This window comes from Pyxicephalus adspersus, chromosome 2 (genome assembly GCF_032062135.1).
Source record: "Pyxicephalus adspersus chromosome 2, UCB_Pads_2.0, whole genome shotgun sequence".
NCBI classification, from domain to species: Eukaryota; Metazoa; Chordata; class Amphibia; order Anura; family Pyxicephalidae; genus Pyxicephalus; species Pyxicephalus adspersus.
Window position 1 is genome coordinate 79,317,861 of NC_092859.1, and position 19,164 is coordinate 79,337,024.

The 19,164-nt window shown below is 36.6% G+C and overlaps 1 protein-coding gene across 1 annotated transcript in view; it reads left to right on the forward strand.

The window, feature by feature from the left end:
- LOC140323815 (dynein axonemal heavy chain 3-like) overlaps positions 1 to 19,164 on the forward strand; it is a 333,376-nt gene that overhangs the window by 213,650 nt on the left and 100,562 nt on the right. Inside the window, exons 36-37 of the mRNA XM_072401190.1 lie at positions 14,752 to 14,955; positions 16,739 to 16,869. Of these exons, the coding sequence (XP_072257291.1) occupies positions 14,752 to 14,955; positions 16,739 to 16,869 (335 nt within the window). The remainder of the gene's footprint in view (positions 1 to 14,751; positions 14,956 to 16,738; positions 16,870 to 19,164) is intronic.

Here is a 19,164-nt window from a genome sequence, read left to right on the forward strand (position 1 = left end):
TTGTTTTTAATCCATAGCTTACATTCCATTCCAAAATGTGTACAGTGTTTTTTTTTTGCATTGACATTTCGAAAATGCATAAAACCTTAGTGTTTTGTGTTAGTCATTAGTATTACTGAAACATGTACAATTCATAAATGTTATACCATTTTCTTTTTGTTAAGCACTACTGATGTATACACATCCTTATTGTATGGGTATTTTAAATCCTATTTATATGAATATGTATTTCTACTTATTTGCACTTGCAATGTTCTTTTGGATACAAAAATATTTATATATATCATACCATAATATGTAATATAACTGTGACAATATTAGCCCACATGGCTGTAGTGGAGTCTTGAAATGGACACAATGAAGGAGGTTTTTGAGGAAAATTAAACATAGGACGTTTGCCTCCATGTGAAGATAATTCAGATCCAGTACTGTATCATTAAGGTTTTCAGAGGTTGATTTTGATGCTGACAATGACCCCCTGTGATTTCCAGTTACCTTTAGAGAAACCGGAGGAATCATAAGTATTGTCACAAATCACAGTTTCCCCTAGCTGTCTGTGCAGTAAGCAGCAATTTTCTTAGCAGTGTAGATATTTTTGAACTAAAACTTCTGCTGCAACCCCTAAACAACTCCCTATATAAAACTGCAAATGCGTAATGTAATACTATTCAGACTAGTAAAAAAACAAGTTTGAGTTTTCTAAAAACTGAAAGCCGAGGTATATAGTTCTAATCAAAAGCCTGCATTCAAGTGTATATCAATTATTTTATTATATTTTATTGTATATATTATATTTTTGGTTATTATTCCTACTGACTTCTATTTTCAATGCTACTACTTTACTTGCTTTATATGGAGCTGGATGGTGTGTGAAGGCTTAACATTTACACTAGAGCACTGAGATTTTATCTTGAAATTGTGAACTATGGGGTACTGTGTAGTTGGCTGAAAATGAAAGGTGGGCAGGTATTACCCTGCCTCCTGCTAAAAAGGTATTTATCTACAGCACTAGCCCCTTATACTGATAATGCTGAGACCTCTCCAATCCTAATTAGCCAATTAAACCCTTGGAAGTTTATAATAAAAAAAAGTTAGGTGTGAAATCCAGACAGTTAAGCCTCTAAATTAGAATATTCAGGGAAAAAGGAGAAGAGAAGAAAGCAAGAGGAGGCTTTTAAAGTGGCACTGAAAGTATGTTAAAAGATTACCACTATATTGTACTACAAAATACATTAAAATCTTATAAACATAATAAACCATGTGACGATGATCCAACCATGATCCAACAACACCATGATCCAACAAAATGCTTGATTCTATAATTATTATTCTCCTTTCCCCCTTTGGGGCTTCCTCAGGGGATTCGGAGAATATAATAGCAACTGCAAAGAAAATCGATATATGTCAATAACTATATCATGATAGTTATATATATATATATATATATATATATATATATATATATTTGTTAAGGTTCGATGGGTTCATAGCAGAGAATAAACCTGTACATACATTGTAAAGATAATCACAAAATCAATTATACAGATATCACATAATTGGTTAAAGAATTTGGTTTGGTAGAGATAAATAATTGAAAACCTAACACCTATGTAATCTATCTCCAATTGCTGTTGATAGAAATTGTTATATGTATTTAAAGAATGTTATAGAGGCTTACATTGGTTACTGTATCACTGAAACAGACTGCCTTAGATTTTCAGAATAGATATCGCTTACACAGTAGAATCTCTGTCCTAGGTTAACCCCCCTAGCATTCTAATTCTGTCAGTTTTTTGATGCAAAAAGTGATCCTATTTTTTTTTGCATACAAATTTTTGTTTATTTTGTGGGCCTGTAATTCTTAGGATTAACTCCCGGGTATATAATTATATTTAATTATTATATTATAATCAGAAATTATAATATAATACATAATTATAAAATAATAATTATAAATTATAAAATTATAAAATCATAATTATAAAAAATAATGAAATAATAGACCACAACAATGTACTTTTTTGCCGTATAAGACACACTTTTTCTTCCCCAAAACTGGGGGGGGGAAAGTTGGTGCGTCCTATACGACAAATGTGTTATAAAATAATTAAAATAAGATACTTACCCGATACCCGATCCTGCGTGTGTCTCTTCTCCTCGCTGGCTGCAACGTGTGTCTCCTCTCCTCTCTGGCAGCAGCGTGTGTCTCCTCCTGGCTGCAGTGCAGAGCATAAGAAGCTGGCACAGCGCCCCCTGCTGTTCCCTGTCCTAACTGCCGTACAGTGGAAAAAAAGCACAGAGTGATAAGAAGGGGAATTTGAATGACACAGAGTGATCAGAAGCAGCAAACCACGCACATCCTTGTAGGTGCTGCCTTTTTCTGGGTTGGTGGGATGTATTCAGGGAAGTGACGACCGGTCAGGCGTTCTGGGTTGACAACGGTGGAAGCACGACGTCCAGGTCTATTCATAGCCACTGATGGTGTTTGGTGGTTCTTGACTATGCATTTGGAAACTTGCAAAATGAAGTCTGAATGATTCACAGGCCTCTGACAATTTTTTTTCTACAGAATGTAGGCATTCTATAGGCACTGCTCAACAAGATGCCTGAAAATCTTCTTGTAGTACTTCCTTTGCTGTTTCCTCATCGCTGTGTAGAATGTCATGGCTTGGTCAGCTCTGTTGACACCTCCCATGGTGTTGTTGTAGTAAATCACCACCTGTGGCTTCATCACTTCTTTTCCACGTTTTGTGTGTACCAGAACAGTGGAGGCATCATGGACAGTACTCATCAGGCACACATCTTTCATGTCACGCCATCTCAGGGCCATCATCTTGCCTTTCTGCCAGGCAACAATTTCTCCTGTCTTCAGCTTCCCTTTTGCAAACAGTGAAGGCAGGTTGTGCCGGCTAGACCTAACGGTTCTATAGGCATCTGTTCTGTGTTGCAAAAGGAACTCATAAAGCTCAGGAGAGGTTTAGAAGTTGTCAGTTGTGACACAATAGCCCTTACTTAGCAATGGCTCAATGAAGGATAGCACTGAAGATGTTGCCAATCCATAATGGCTGTATCTGGGGTTGAATTGTGTCCCTTTTCCTGTGTATAACACCGTATTCCAGATGTAGCCAGATGAGGATTCGCACAGCATATAGGTCTTCATGCCAAATCGTGCCAAATCATGCCAAATCGTGCCCTCTTTGAGCCTCCCCTTGTAAGCCATTTAACTTTCGTCAATGCAGACATCTCTTTCTGGCACATAGGTTTGACGGAAATTTTGCAGAATCATCTGAGACACTTCCCAAATTTTTGAGTTTTGGTGCAGGGTGGGTAGTCTCATCAAATTCTTCATTGTTTGCGAAGTGCAGGTAACTTCATGATGAGGGAAAAGTGGTATTCTGGCATGACTGTGCCAAAGAATAGAGTGGCAACCATTTTATTCTTAGACCAGTACCACTTCTGCACGGGTTTGCCCACAACTCCCTGCAGGATCACCAAGCCCAAAAACAGCCAAATGTCATCCTTGGTCACAGGTTCCCACTTTCTGCTTCTTGCAAACCTTAGGTGTGAAGGACCTTGTGGTTGTCCAGCGTACCTGCATAAAACAAAATAAAAAATGTATTTTAGGATATGTTCTTTTATAGTGTGAAGCTTGCAAGTAATATGTTAGCAAACACAGAGCAGCATACATGTTGGCAAAAAAAAACAATTTAAAAAGTTAGCAAACACAAAGCAGCATACATGTTTGTATAAAAAAAAATGTTGCAAAAAATTTCAAAAAGTTAGCAAACACAAGAGCGGCTTACCTGTTTGTCTCTGCAACAATTCTTTTGATAACTTCATTGGTCAAAAACAACTTCAGGTATGCCAGGGTGTCGTCGCATTCAGCCTCAATTTTCATCCTAAATGCGCCGGTGAATGGAAATCTTGCTGGTGCTGCCTGGTCCGCATCAAGGTCAATGGAGCACCATGTGCGCACAGCATGGACCTCAGGTCCAGAATTGTCGCTTAGTTCACTTTCGCTGTCTGATGACAAATTTCCTGGTGAATCCCTATTGCTTGATTCCACAAGGGACTCCAAATCGCTATCGCTGCTTTCAAATTCCTCCAAAACAGCACTTGCGCCGGCGAGATGCCTTTTGGATGCCATGTGGTCTCCAGCAATCAGTCAGGAACAATCATGGTCAAAGACAAAGTAATGAAATTATACATTCAGGAAGTGATTTATAAGCCATCAATAGGTCAAATCAAGGTCAGGGCTAATAGTGGGCAAAATGTAAATCAGGGCACTGGGCAATGATGCTTGGTCCACTAAAATGTGTTTTTGTACTTTTATTAGGTGTATTTATGTGTTTTGTACTGTAAAAAAAAATTTAAAGCAGATTACATAGTAATCCTGCATGGTGCATCGCATCTAACTGCGGATGCAAACAGTAGCGTAGTGGGGACCCGGGCGGTATTTAAAAGCAGATTACTCGGCTTTTAAATTTCCAGGCCACACCCCCCGACGTAGAGGCGCCCCAGCATCACAGCGGGATCATCCGATCGCCGCTGGAGCACAGGGCAGAGGTAAGGGGGGCTCCAAAAGTTACCCCGAATGTGACCCGGGGTTACTGCTTTTTGCATGTTTTTTCCACCCCGAGTCACACTCGGGATTACCGCTAGGGGGGTTAATAAATAATGGTATTAGTCTTTAAGTTACATTAAGATTTTAGGTAATTGTGGAGCAAAAGAGAGAGAGAAATATCTATAAACATCTACCTGGTTAATTTAAAAACATATCCCAACCAGCTTGTTTTTAACTAAGAAAAGCTGTAGATTCATTTGGTAAGTTGCATCCAAGTAACCAGGAAAAGAGAGCTGTACCAAACACCTTGATTTCCTAAGAAAAATATTGAATAAGTAAAAATAGTGTATAGGATATTAAGGGCCGTTTTCTATCAGAGGTATAAAGATGACTCTATTACTTACATTCAGGTCAGTCAAAAGGATGCCCCAGCAGGAGGACAGCATATCAAAAGATTGCTGCTGTGTGCAGGGCGTCATTTTAATTTAAAATAAATGAGTGTACCATGCGGGTACATGATGTAGCCACGCATGCACACTTAACACGAATCAAATAAAACACGTAAGACAGGTTTTAAACCAAATCTTGCGAGATATCGATCATCGCGGGATATGGGCAAATAGGTGATATTGAGAGGAGCTTCCGCCCTTCTTCCTCTTGGGGAGTATATTGAGTAGATAACTCACGAATATTGCAGAATAAGGAAAATAATTAAAAATAGTTAGTTAATTGCTTATATTAATCGCTCATAAGGAGCGTTGGAGAAATAAAGGTGCCTAATTAAATAATAATATTGTAGAAACTGAAATATTCTTATGCATGTCACCCGACAAATAGGGAGCAGAGAACTCCTCCCTCTATAGTCGGGTCCTAGGCAAAAGAACCTTCTGTGCCTAAACGGGGGGATTTATATGCAGTAAGTGCCTAGGAGATGGCACAACTGAATTTAAGGGCCCAAAATAAAAGGACACCTCCCATCCCCTGTAGATGCAAGAGAAGAGATTAAACTTAGCTGCTAATATATGTAAGCAGTTACAAAAGCCTCTAAATGTAATGATATAAGAAAAATGTATGCGAAGAAAGAGTATATATAAAGGGAAAAACTAAATTATTTTGCAAAATACTGATAATAGATGTAAATTAACCAAATAAACAATACAAAAAGAAGATCCAATATTTTAAAAGTAGGAACTCCAAAATTTATGATGCAGAGTATTCATAGTATTTTTTATGATACAAAGTATACAAACATCCATAAATACATACGAAATGATCATATAAAACTGAAGATAAAGAAATTAAACATCAGTTTACAACCAATATAACACAATAAGTATATGTTGGGCATTTGATGATATTTACTGCCTAAACAGTTGTAACAAATTATATTGAACTATCCTATAGCAAAAATAGTTTTTATGATAGAACATCATTAGGACCCGGGGGTCAAGTATATAACACCCGAGGTATTACAACCAATGTGGTGGTTAACATTATGCCATTTCTTTTTAGGTAAAATGCAGCTCCTCTGTTTGTTGAGCCAAGGGCACTGCAAGCATTTACCACATCTCACAGTGCCCAGGCTCTGGGGGTTTTCTGATGGTTCCATAAAATTACTATGTACCAGGGTGTCCCTTAATGAAGGGGATTTTCTATAGGTAATGTTTGGGTGGGGGTTAAGATATTTTGGTGTTTTCTGATCACAAAAGAATTCCACAATGTTTTTTCATATTTTCTGCACCTGAGTTTATTGATTATTCAAAGTTGTAATTACTCTCACTTTTGTTTCTAGAAGTGGAGGGTTTTGTGGGATAAGAAGTGAATCCCGGTCTTTGAGTAAGTATTGCTTATAGGCTATTTTAGGGAGCTTTTTGCTTTAGTGGAAAAGGATGGGCACTTTGCATATGTAATATAGTATTACCTGCTGTGCTTTTTTAAAGAGTGTGGTGTTCATTTTTCCATTTTCTGTAGTTTTTATCGTCGTTTACCGTCTAGAAACGGTACTTTTTTCTTGTCGTAGGACCTGGTAAATTTTAGGTTATATTCATTTTGTAGAAAGAAATCCTTTAACAATGTTTTGGATCCAACCTAGATCAGGAAAATATAATCAATGTATCTATTAAATGATAAAATGGATGATCTATACGCATGCATCTTGGGATTTGCAAACAGTTGATTTTCCCAATCCTCTAGGTAGAGATTAGCATATGATGGGGCACATCGTGTGCCCATCGCTACGCCTTGTTTTCGAAAATACTATTTGTTATTGAATACAAATATATTTCTTGTAAGTAAAAACTTCAAGATAGAACAGGAATGAATCCATTAAACACTTGATTAGTAGGAGAGGCTTGATCTAGGACAGTTCGAATAATTTTAAGACCCTTTGCCTGAGGAATACTACTATACAACGCCTCAACGTCGATAGGAACAAGTATGGAATTCGAAGGTAGTTGAAGTGGAGATAGAAACCTGAGCAAGTCTAGGGTATCCTTCAAGTATGATGGAGGACTGACAATTAGAAGTCGAAAGTAATTATAAACAACCTCGCTAGCATTTGATGAAATCGATCCCACGCCGGAAATAATGGGTCTACCTGAAGGATTTTCAAGACTTTTGTGTATTTTCGGTAATGAGTAAAAAGTGGGTAATATGGAGCGTTTAGTGTACAAATAATTAGGCATATTGCTGTCAATAATTCCAATTGAACAGGCTTGATTGATAAGGTTATAATATTCATCATAGAATTGGCCCACTAGATTACTTTCTATTTGTTTATACCACTCGGCATTGGTTAGGATTGTCAAACATATTTGTTCAAATTTATCCCTTTCCATAATTACTACATTGCCCCCTTTGTCTGATGGCTTAATTATGATATTAGAATTGCATTTTAGTTGATATAGTGCTTGTCGTAGATCAGGGGGAAGGTTATTCAATGTGTTTGTATTTGGTGATATTGGCATTTTCCCTATATCTTGAGTAACAATATTAACAAAGGGTGTATATCTGGAAAGGATGTTAGGGTTGGAAAAAAGGTTTACGACGTTGGACGTTTAGTTGGGATAGAAGAAGTTGTCTCTTGATCACTAGATGGAGAGTCTAATTCACATTGTCTATTTTAATTTTCAACGTTTTAAAGTCTTGTATACTGAAATCTCTATATTCATGTGGTATCTTAAATTCATTAGAGGGCTTAGAATTGTCGTACAAAATTTTAAGAGCTAATTTATGAGCAAATAGATTAATATCTTTAATAAAATTAAACTTGTCCAAATTTGAGGAAGGACAGATTGTAGGTCCATATTTAAGTAGTTGGTGTTCATCTGGGGTAAGTGTATACGACGAAAGATTGATAACATTTAGTTCTGGTTCATCTGGGGGAATTACATTAGGTATGTGTCAATCGGTCCTGTTACTTGAGTGGGTGGTGGTAGAGGGGGTGGATGGAGGTCCAAAAAAGATTTCTTAGTTTTTGGGATACCTCCTAAATGTGTTTCCAATTTAGTAGGATCTGGTAATGGTGGAGCAAGGGCAGAGTGTGAAGCAGAGATACAATGTGGTGTATCAATGTGTGATATGTAGTCCATCGAGTATATATTAGAGGCAATAGTGTTGGTGATATTGGAAGCCCCCAATTCAATTGGAAGTACAGGTAGGGTAGTGATGGAGGGTTTTCGTTCGGGGTTGGCAGAGGGAATAGGACTATGTTTATTCCCCGATCTTTTTGTACCTTGGTGATTGATTGTGTCAGAATCCTAGATGGGATTTGGGGGTGTGGTTGGGAAGTGAAAGAATCTGAGGAAGTATGGGTAGATGAGGGCAATCTCGTTGGAGGGGGAGTTGTGTGAAATGAATGATGGTGATTCACTGACTTAACATTAGGGTTAGAGACTGGTGTTGTCATGTTGTGTGAAGACTGGTGAGGTGAAGGTGTAGGATTGATAACATTTGGCGCATATTTAGAAGAAGATGAGGGGTTGGGGGTGGAGGATTGTTGCCCTGTTTGTTAGAGGAAGTATCCCATTTATATGCAGTCTTTTTAGTAAATGCTCACTTGTCTTTTTGAAATTTTAACTCTTTTTTGTGGTATAAATCTGTATTAAACCTCTCAAGATGTTTTTTGAATTTACAATATTAGTATTCTGCGTATACAGAGAAGAAAGTTCATGATACAATTAAATTATCCCATTTTTTGTAATAGTTGCTAAGGATTAACAATAAAATCTCTGTGCGTTATTCAAGACTGATTCCCATTTATTTTTCACTGATTCAGGATTCTTAATATTAGGGAAAAGTTGAATAAGTAATCCCATGGGATTACATTTCTCAGTGATATATTTATCAAATAATTTGGTATGCCAGAAAAAGGTAGATTTCTTTTCAAATAATTGTTTGAATTTCTGAATCAACAATTTACTCTTAAATTCATCATATTTAGATTATGAACAACTATCTTCTATATATAGAAGAATATCCATAATCAATATAATTTTAACTTTAATCAGTCAAAATAATAGTTGGAATCCTTATGGGAGAAGGAGGGGTTTTAAAAAATGAAATCACCCCAAATGTGAGTCAAAACAATTGAAAAACATGATATCCATAAGGAGACCAACTGAATAAAAACTGGTAAGCCTGATGTGTGCCCAGCCTCAAGCATATATGACTATTCAGGGAAAAAGGAGAAGAGGAGAACGCAAAAGGAGGCTTTTAAAGTGGCACTGAAAGTATGTTAAAAGATTACTACCTTATTGTACTACAAAATACATTAAAAGCTTGTAAACATAATAAACCATGTGTCATATATACAAATGTGAGACATCTCACTATAATTGTTATAGTTAGACCTTGTACTCAGTGATCCATCAAAAAGCTTGATTCTATAATTGTAATTCTCCCTTCCCTGCGCATTTCGCCCCTTGGGGCTTCCTCAGGGGATTCGGAGAATATAATAGCAACTGCAAAGAAAATCAATATATGTCAGTAACTATATCATGCTATATATATCTTTGTTAAGGTTCAACAGATTTATAGCAGAGAATAAAGCTGTACATACATTGTAAAAATAATCACAAAATCAATTATACAGAGATCAGATAATTGATCAAAGAATTTGGTTTCCACTGAGTATTAGTAGAGTTACACTTACTTTTCAGTTAGTTCTTAGGAAGTGGGATTACTTAAAAGCAATCATAGAAAAAATATTTTTAAATATGCTTGATCCACCACCCTGTGAAATAGGGATAAATAATTGATGTAATCTATCTCCAATTGCTGTTAATAGAAATTATTATATTTATTTAAAGTATGTCATGGAGGCTTACATTGGTTACTGTAGCACTGAAACAGACAGCCTTAGATTTTCAGGAGAATAGATATCGCTTAAGTACACAGTAGAATCTCTGTCCTGTCCTCTATCTTTAAGTTAAATTAGGATTTTAGGTAATTGTGAAGCAAAATAGAGAGAGAAAGATCTACAAATGATTACCTGGTTAATTTAAAAACATATCCCAACCAGCTTGTTCTTACTTAGGGAAAGCTGTAGATTCATTGGTAGGTTGCATCCAAGTAACTAGGAAAAGAGAGCTGTACCAAAAGCTTTGATTTCCTAAGAGAAATATCCAGTAAGTAAAAATAGGGTATGGGATAGTAAGGGCCGTTTTCCATCAGAGGTATAAAGATGACTCTATTACTTACAATCAGGTCAGTCAAAAGGATGCCCCAGCGGAAACACAGCAGAGCAAAGATTGCTGCTGTGTGCAGGGTGTCCCTTTATTTTGAAAATAAATGAGTGCGCCGTGTGGGTACATGACGTAGCCCTGCATGCGCACTTAACACAAATGAAAAAAAAAAAAAAAAGGACGGGTTTAAGACCAAATCTCACGAGATATTGATCATCGGGGGATATGGGCAAATAGGTGATATTGAGAGGAGCTTCCGCCTTTCTTCCTCTAGGGGAGTATATTGAGTAGATAACCCATGATTATTGCGGAATATAATTAGAAATAGTCAATTGCTTATATTAATCGCTCATAAGGAGTGTTGGAGAAATAGAGGTGCCTAATTATACGATATTATTATAGAAATGGAATTATTATCCCCCATCTCACCTGACAAATAGGGAGCAGAGAACTCCAACCTCCATAGTCAGGTTCAAGGCAGAGGAACCTCCTGTGCCTGAACTGGGGATATATTTGCAGTAAATGCCTAGGAGATGGCACAACTGCATTAAAGCACTCAATATGAAAAGGACGCCTCCCGTCCCCCATAGGTGCAAGAGAAGAGATTAAACTTAGCTGCTAATATATGTAAGCAGTTACAAAAGCCTCTAAATGTAATGATATAAGAAAAATGTATGCAAACAAAAAGTATATATAGGGGGGGGGAAACCAAATATTTTGCAAAATACAGATAATACATGTAAGTTAACCAAATAAACAATACAAAAAGAAGATCCAATATTTTGAAAGGGGGAACACCAAAAGATATGATGCAGTGTTCATAGTATTTTTTATGATACAAAATATACAAACATCCATAAATACATACAAAATGATCATAAAAAACTGAAGATGAAGAAATTAAACATCAATTTACAACCAATATAGCACATTAGGTATATGTTGGGCGTTTGATGATATTTACTGCCTATACAGTTGTAAACAACTATATGGAACTATCCTATAGCAAAAATGGTTTGTATGATAGAACATCATTAGGACCCGGGGGTATGAAAGCATTGAGGGTTGGAATCCATCTAGTCTTAGCTTTAAGAAGAGCAGTATCTATGTTTCTATCTATGATTCTTTCCAGTACTGAAAATGAAATACCTTTAGTGTTAAAATCGTCTTTTTCAATCTCTAAATTAGAATTTAATAATTAAACACCATTTTTTTGATAGCCAATTCCAGCAAGACACTTCCCTGCATACTTCTCTCCTTCCTCATCCACGGATTTGGCATTTCATGCATTTAAAGACCAGGAAACATTTGTATTTTATACCAGATTCTAACCCAAGGCATCATCTTCAATTAAACCTATATCAGCAGCAACATTTATCCTTATCATCTGTGTCATACCTATCTGTGACAACATCTCCACCTCGCTTAGACAATATATTACGCTTGTTATATACCCCTGAAGAAGCCCCCGTGGCAAAACGCGTTGGTTAACAAGATCTTTTTCATGTACACCTTCTTTCTAGCCTAGAACGCAACTGTTCAGCCTAGCCAACCTCCACCCCATGATTCTACAATGGGGAATGGTCTTTTGTGATGTAACACACTATTGTACTGATGTATGTTACCAGACTGTTAAACTGGTTTTCAAAACAATACACAACCTAAAACAAGAGCCAGAAGCCCCTCTCTTTTCTCCTTCTAAACTGTTTCTTATACACCATGTAAAGATATTGTAGGTTTACACAGCACAGACATTACCTATCCCTTTTGCAAAAATAAACCTAGACCTATAGGTCTGGAAATAACAAAAGAGAGTAAGGTAAACCTCTGTTGACGTTCAGTGAAATTAAAAAAAAATCTACATTTTATTTGATGATAGATTTTATAAAATCAGGCAGCTATTCCTTTAAATAAACAGACTACTACTGTCAGTATCAGAAAATAGTCTATCTCTTCTATATGAAGTCATGTATATTTTTATTTAATATATTTTTAATCACTATGACCATGTTGTATTGTGTTTTGAAGTACAATGCAGTCAAAAGTATAAAAAAAACAACTCAGCTATGTTCACATAGACTGGGCTAAAGTGAAAGCCTGCTCATTGTGCAGTCTCCTTTATGTAGGTAGAAATGTTATTTCTACATGGTTGAGCAAGACTGCCTTGAGGTTTTTAGAAATAAAAAAATCTCAAGAAAGACCCTCCGGAGCAGGAAATCTGTCTGTTTCATCCCATGGGGTCAGTTGGCACAGAGTGAGACTGACACAGTTTTTATTTTCCTTTCAAGTCTGTTTCACTTCACCAAGAAGCAAAACAGGCGAATCTCAGCCTCGTGGGGGTTTTGTTAACAGTTTCACACTAAAAATGCAAACCATCCATTGTAGATTAGTGGCTTAATTTTAACAGTTGGATGTTTTTGCTAAGATCCCAGCTGTATGTCAACATGTTTGCCAACTACAGAGTAATACATGGCTGAAAGTAAACATAGTTTGTGCTTTGGATTCAGCAATGTAACAGTATTGAGCTTTTCCTTTTGTGTGTGCTTGTAAAATATTATCATTATCTAGTATGATTCATTATTAGAGCTATGTATTAATATGAACTATTTGTTTATTCAAATATGTTGAAACTGTTTATATTATGAATTTTTTAAGGGTTTTATATATAGCATCATAGAAACCCAGAATAGCAATTTGAAACAGATAATAAAGAGAATAGAGCAGAGATGGTACAAACACTTTTAGAGCAGCCATCCCTGCTGCCCATTTTTTAGCCTCTTTAAAAATGATTCCATACATGGCAAGTTCTATTACAATCTGTAATAGTATGTTCCGAGTTCAAATAAACCCTTAGGTTTACTCTTAAAACTGTTATTTTTATGGTTCGATGAACTTTGTGAATCAAAGGAACATTTTATGGTAGTACCAATGGATTCATGGAAAACACACTTCGCTTGATGCTGGGAACCTTTACTGAAGACTTCTCAAATGCAAAACAAAACCTCTTGACAATCAGATCCTGCACTCACTTTAAAAACAGTGGTGTTACTTACCTCTTGGTAATGCTATCTACCAATCCTTTCCTAAAGTGTTCTAGGAAAGATTCAGGGGATCTGAGTGTCTCCAACCAGAGTAATGTGCTTACTTCGCATAACGCATTTCTTCACCCAGGAACCATCATCCTTTTATACCCTGCACAGGAAGATATTCTTGTATTATGCATTGATAATGCTCTAACAAAATAATACAGTGAATTATTTAGATGGAATTGTTTGCATAACATTTGTGATCATTTAAAAATTTAGTTGCACAATATTTTTTAAATGCATTGGAGTTCTCTGGGTTCCCATTTGGGAGCTTTTGCACCTTTATCCTATATAACGATATGTAAAGAAATAGGTACACAGGTTCCAGTCCTTCCCAAATCATACTAGTACTAAAGACTTGAGTTGATATCTGTGTCACCACTGGGTAAAGTCTTTTTACTTCCTTCATGACGAGACAAAACTTGGCAAAACATTTTCCTACAAAAATACAGACAACAATCAAAACTGAGAATACAGGATTTAACCATTTTTTACTGTATCTGGTTTTAAAGTTGGTTGAAGTCTAAAGGCTAAAGGACAGTTGTAAAATGTATATTGGGAATATGATGTTGTCTAGATTGTTGGCCAGTTAAAAGGTAACATCAAACTCCCGAATTTTACCATTACCGGACATTTAATTTAATGCTGATCATATCTATCTGTTCTATCTGATATTCATGTCTTTGCATAGCCATTCTGTTTTTTATTTTATTCTAAAGCCAGATAAGTTCAAATATAAACATATTTTTCTCCATTGCCTGCACAACTTTTACCACTTTGGAAAGGGTAATAGGTTCATCTCTGTTATTTACTGTTAAGGCAAAAAAACCTTGCTAAATTCTAATTGTATTTATCTTTTTTATTCCAACTGTTGTCATTGCTTTATTACAGCTCTTTCATCGGATTGTGCTGACCTTCCGCTCATTAACATTACTCCCATAGCTAGAGTTTATATTGGTACTTTAAAACCAAACGACCTCTACTGAAATAAAGCAAAGGCCACCAGCAATGCTCTGTTCAAGGGGAATCGATAAAGCAAACAGCTGACAAATCTCTCATATTAAGCTGCTAGACATCTAGCAGCTCTCTGCACATATTCAAGTCATGGTTATATCGCCTATTTTAATATAGAGAATTTTCTTTTTTTTCCTGTCCATGATTCAGCTGGAATACTAAACAGAAAAGTTACAGCACCTGAATAAAAGTAAATACATAACGTAAAGTTCTGCAATTTCTTATCAGGTTAACAGATCTGTCACTCAGATTCCCAAGGTGTCTTGGCTGTATCATCCAAACCGCATCACATTACGGTTGACAGCATTTCCCTGAACTAATTCAGCCGTTCTTTGTTTATTTACCTGGGTTGATTGCATTTTGTTTTCCTCTCACCTTTAAAATGTCTTTTTTATGTTCTTAGTTTGGGACACCCGTCCTGATAGAAAATCTAACTGAAGAGCTTGATCCAATCTTGGAGCCCGTGCTGCTGAGACAGACGTTTAAACAGAATGGAGTGGAATACATCCGACTTGGGGAGGCTGTTATTCATTACAGCAGGGATTTTAAACTCTATATGACCACCCGCCTCCGAAATCCTCATTACCTTCCTGAAGTGTCTGTCAAAGTATGTTTTCCTACTGCTATCCACTGAACAAGGAAATTATAGGAATTAGTACAATTGGTAGAAATGCAAATACATTGGAGATAATGAATGAAGTGCTGTGAAGTTATAATTGGACTGTGGAATTGTTTTCCCATTTCTAATAGTATTATTCTCATATTTATGTAGATGTCAAAATAATACAGCTGTGCAATTGAAAAGACAGGATGTGACTGGAGTTTTTTTTCTAATTAGATTTCAGAGCTTGTTGCACTAAGTATTGCTTTCTCACAGCTAGCTTTTTATTTTAGCAGATAATACAGTGAATCATGATCATTTACCAAAAACTACAGATTTTCGTCCTGTGCAGAAAAACATTTAAAGTCGCTGTTGGAATAAAAGAAAAATCACAATATAAAAATAAACACTGAAATTACACAACTGGCTGAATAGTAATCCTAACTAAATGATATGGGATGTCTGAGAGATCAAAATATCGTATTACACTAAACAAATAAATGTTGAATGTATCACAAGCATTTCTTGCCTTCTATAATTTAAAATGTAAATAGTATTTACCTTTACACCAAATAGCCCTGTACACTAGATCCAAAGATTCATGAACATACTGGGGCAAATAATGCTCATAGTTAGAAAAATGGACAAGGACAACAAAATATATTAATTCCAAATAAGTAAAGATGTTTGATTCTGTACAAAATTGTTTATATAAATACTGTATGGGAAATGTATATCAATATGATGAATATGCATGATTTATGTAACTATCCAAGACTAGTGCTAGATTCTGCATTGCCAACATTGGACTTGGACTGGGTAACTGCCAGTGGAGACACAAAGCCATCTACACATTATGTTGCTGATTGTCAGTAACACATTCTTGTGTGTTATAAAGGTTTTTGGATTGTTCTTGTGCCCACTAGTATATGTGGTGTTGGTCTAGCCCTGTACTGTATATGCAGTTTGGTTGGGGGATAACATTTTTACAATTTAATGACAGTGAAGCAAATAACATTGTCTATCTCATTACAATGGGGCCTGTCATTGGGTAGTACATATTGGGCAGTAAACAATCACTTCTTGAAGCTGGATGAGTTGGAACTAGGAAAAACGGGCAAGTGTAAGAATCTAATGGGCAAGGGCCAAATTAAGACTGAGTCTGAGCTTTTCCAAAACAGCAGGTCTTGTGGGGTGTTCCTATGCAGTGGTTAGTAAAAGTAAGGGAGGGCAACTGGTGAACTGGCGACAGGGTCAAGGGCACCTAGGGATTAATAATGAATTTCAGACCTAGACCTTGGAGTGGTGGAAAAAATGGTCAGGCCCGATAAATCATTTTTCTTTAAAACATATGGATGGTGGCGTGCTTGTGCATTGTTTACCTGTGGAAGACATGACAGCAGGATGCATTGTGTGATAGGGTGAGCTGGCGTAAGTATGTTAGTATCTGCTGCTAACATCTTGGTAACAGATACCACAGGACAGTTTAAGAGGTCTCATAGGGTCAAAGCCTTGATGGTTTAGAGATACTCTAGCGGCACAATAGGATTCCCACACAATAAAAATCATGTACTTTTATTGTTTTAACCAACTGGTATTTATAGTCTAGATATTTTATTTTAGATACACTTTAAGAAGGTTCCTTGTTTCATTTGACATGGAAACTTTGCTAGTTAGCTTCAAGCAACAACTCTGCTTCATTTTCAATTGCTCTAGTTTTTAAAAATGAATATGCAAATTTTTATAAATATGTGAACACATTCAAATCAGCTTTTTCTTCACGTTTTAGGTCACTCTCATCAATTTTATGATCACACCAATAGGTTTAGAGGACCAGCTGTTAACTATACTTGCTGCAGAAGAAAAGCCTAACTTAGAAGAAAGGAAGCATCAACTTTATCTTGAAGGAGCTAAAACCAGGTTCTATATTTTCAGTTCTCTTCTAGTTTTAAAAATCTACATTACTTGTATTGGCATATTTGAATATGTAACCTGTTCTATATGTGACCCAAAGAACAAAATATTTTGCATAATAGAAATTACAGTGATGTTCTTTGCGTATCCATTTTCTGGACTAAGACTTACCAGGTAGCTGTTATGACAGACAAAGGTGAGAAATCTCTTCAACCCAAAAGCAGAGGGGTTTTTGAACAATGTTTTTTTATTGCTGTCTGTGCCTTCCTGTCCCAGAGACAGGCCCATTCTGTCCCTGTGTCGCATGGACAGAATGAACCATATTTATCAAAGCTCTTCAAGACTGGAGAAGATAGACTAGTATGGGAGAACCTGGGTGGTCCAGCAAACCTATAGTGGATTTCCTAAAATTACTTGATATTATTTGGCAAATGATTTCAATTTTGGATCAGATCCATTACAGAGTTGCTAGATGACCCAGGTTCTCCCATGATAGTCTATCTTTTCAAGTCTTGGAGATCTTTTATAAATCAGGCTTATTGTGTAGGGGAAATCACTTCAATTGGTTCACAAACAGGTCTTTAAACATTGTGGATAGGAGGCTATTCATCTAACGTTTCAGTTTTACAAAAGAGACTAAGGTCTGCACTATCCAGAAGGTTAAGGAAAATAGTATTTTTTATATATAATATGCCAAGATAAAAAACAGTGCTTTTTTTGAGGGGGGGGGGAGCACCAATCACTCCCTTCATCAGAACTTGGTTTGCAGATCAGGATGGTTACATAGATGTTACAGCATGGTTGGATCCGTGGTTAGCACTCTCCGGCCTTTGCAGCGCTAGGTCACAGATTCATAGCCCAGCCAGGAGTTTGTATGTCCCTCCCATGTTTGCGTGGGTTTCCTCCAGGTACTCCAGTTTTCTCCCACATCCCAAAAAACATGCAGTAGGCTAAACCGTCTTGCCCTCAATGCTACATTAATGACATATGAATGAGGTAGGGACATTAGATTGTGAGCTCCTTTGAGGGACAGCTAATGATATGACAATAGACTTTGTAAAGCACTGCATAATATGATGGTGCTATAAAAATACTGGGTAATATAAATAATAATATTTTCTCACCCAAACAAAACAGGCTTTACCGGTATTCTTTGGTTTTTCTCGAATTTAAAACTAAATGGGAGCCAAATAACTTAACTTATTGTTTTTGGAAGGTGGGGTAAACATAGTACCTGGAAAAAAGACCTACACAAACATGGGGAGTATATGCCAATAGTGTCCTGGGCAGGATTCAAACCTAGACATAAGTGCTAGAATGTGAACCAAGTGTGTCTCCACCTAAGTTTGGCTTTATCTTTGCTGGCAAAACTATTTATGCATGTTTGCACTCCAAATAACCTTAAATAGCAGGACAACCAACATTGAAAAAAAGCGACACAGATTTATAGGATTCCTAACAGCAAATCTGTTTATAGTAGGGATTACTTTCCAAATGAGCCTAATTTTCAATCCAGGGAACACACGAACCAGACAGCAAGGCATTTTACAAATATTGGTACCTAATGATTTATTAAAACTTTCCAAGGCTGGAGAATGTACACTTTTATCAGTGAACCTGGGAGGTCAATCAAACTTGGAATTGATTTCTTTGTTAGCAAATGTTTTCAATCCTGGACCAGATCCATTCCAGGTTTTTTGGATCCACCAGGTTCACTGATGAAAGTGTATGCTCTCCAGTCTTGGAGAACCTAAATAAATCAGGCCCGTTGCATCAACTGCAACAAATGTAAGATTCACTTCTTGACTCCAACATTCCACTAAGTAAGTCACTAAAAGCAGTGAACAAGGAAAGACGTTTGCTGATTTATAGACATACACTGTAAAATTTCAAGCTAATTTATGAAGACAAGTAGATCAAGACTTGTCTTAAGAATCCATCCAAGAAAGAGTAAGTTAGGATAATTGGGCACCTTCAGTAAGGCAGTGCAACTGATTCTGTCCAAAGTTCAGCAACCCAGAAAAACCAGTCTGAATTATTTTTAGTAATCTGGCTGAAGTAATATATGAAAACCTATTACTATTTATGTATTTTGCATAAATATTATTTGCACTGCCTTATTTTTAACCTCCAGACCGTTAAGCTCGACCTTCGTACGGGCGAAAAAAAGATGCCATTTTCGTTAAGCCCGAGATTTTCTGTTCGTTAAAATCCCCACTTACCTGGTCCCGCTGTGCTGATCCAGCGTCGAGTTCCAGCGTCGTCCTCCGTCGATCGTCGTCCGTCGATCTCCCCTCCGGC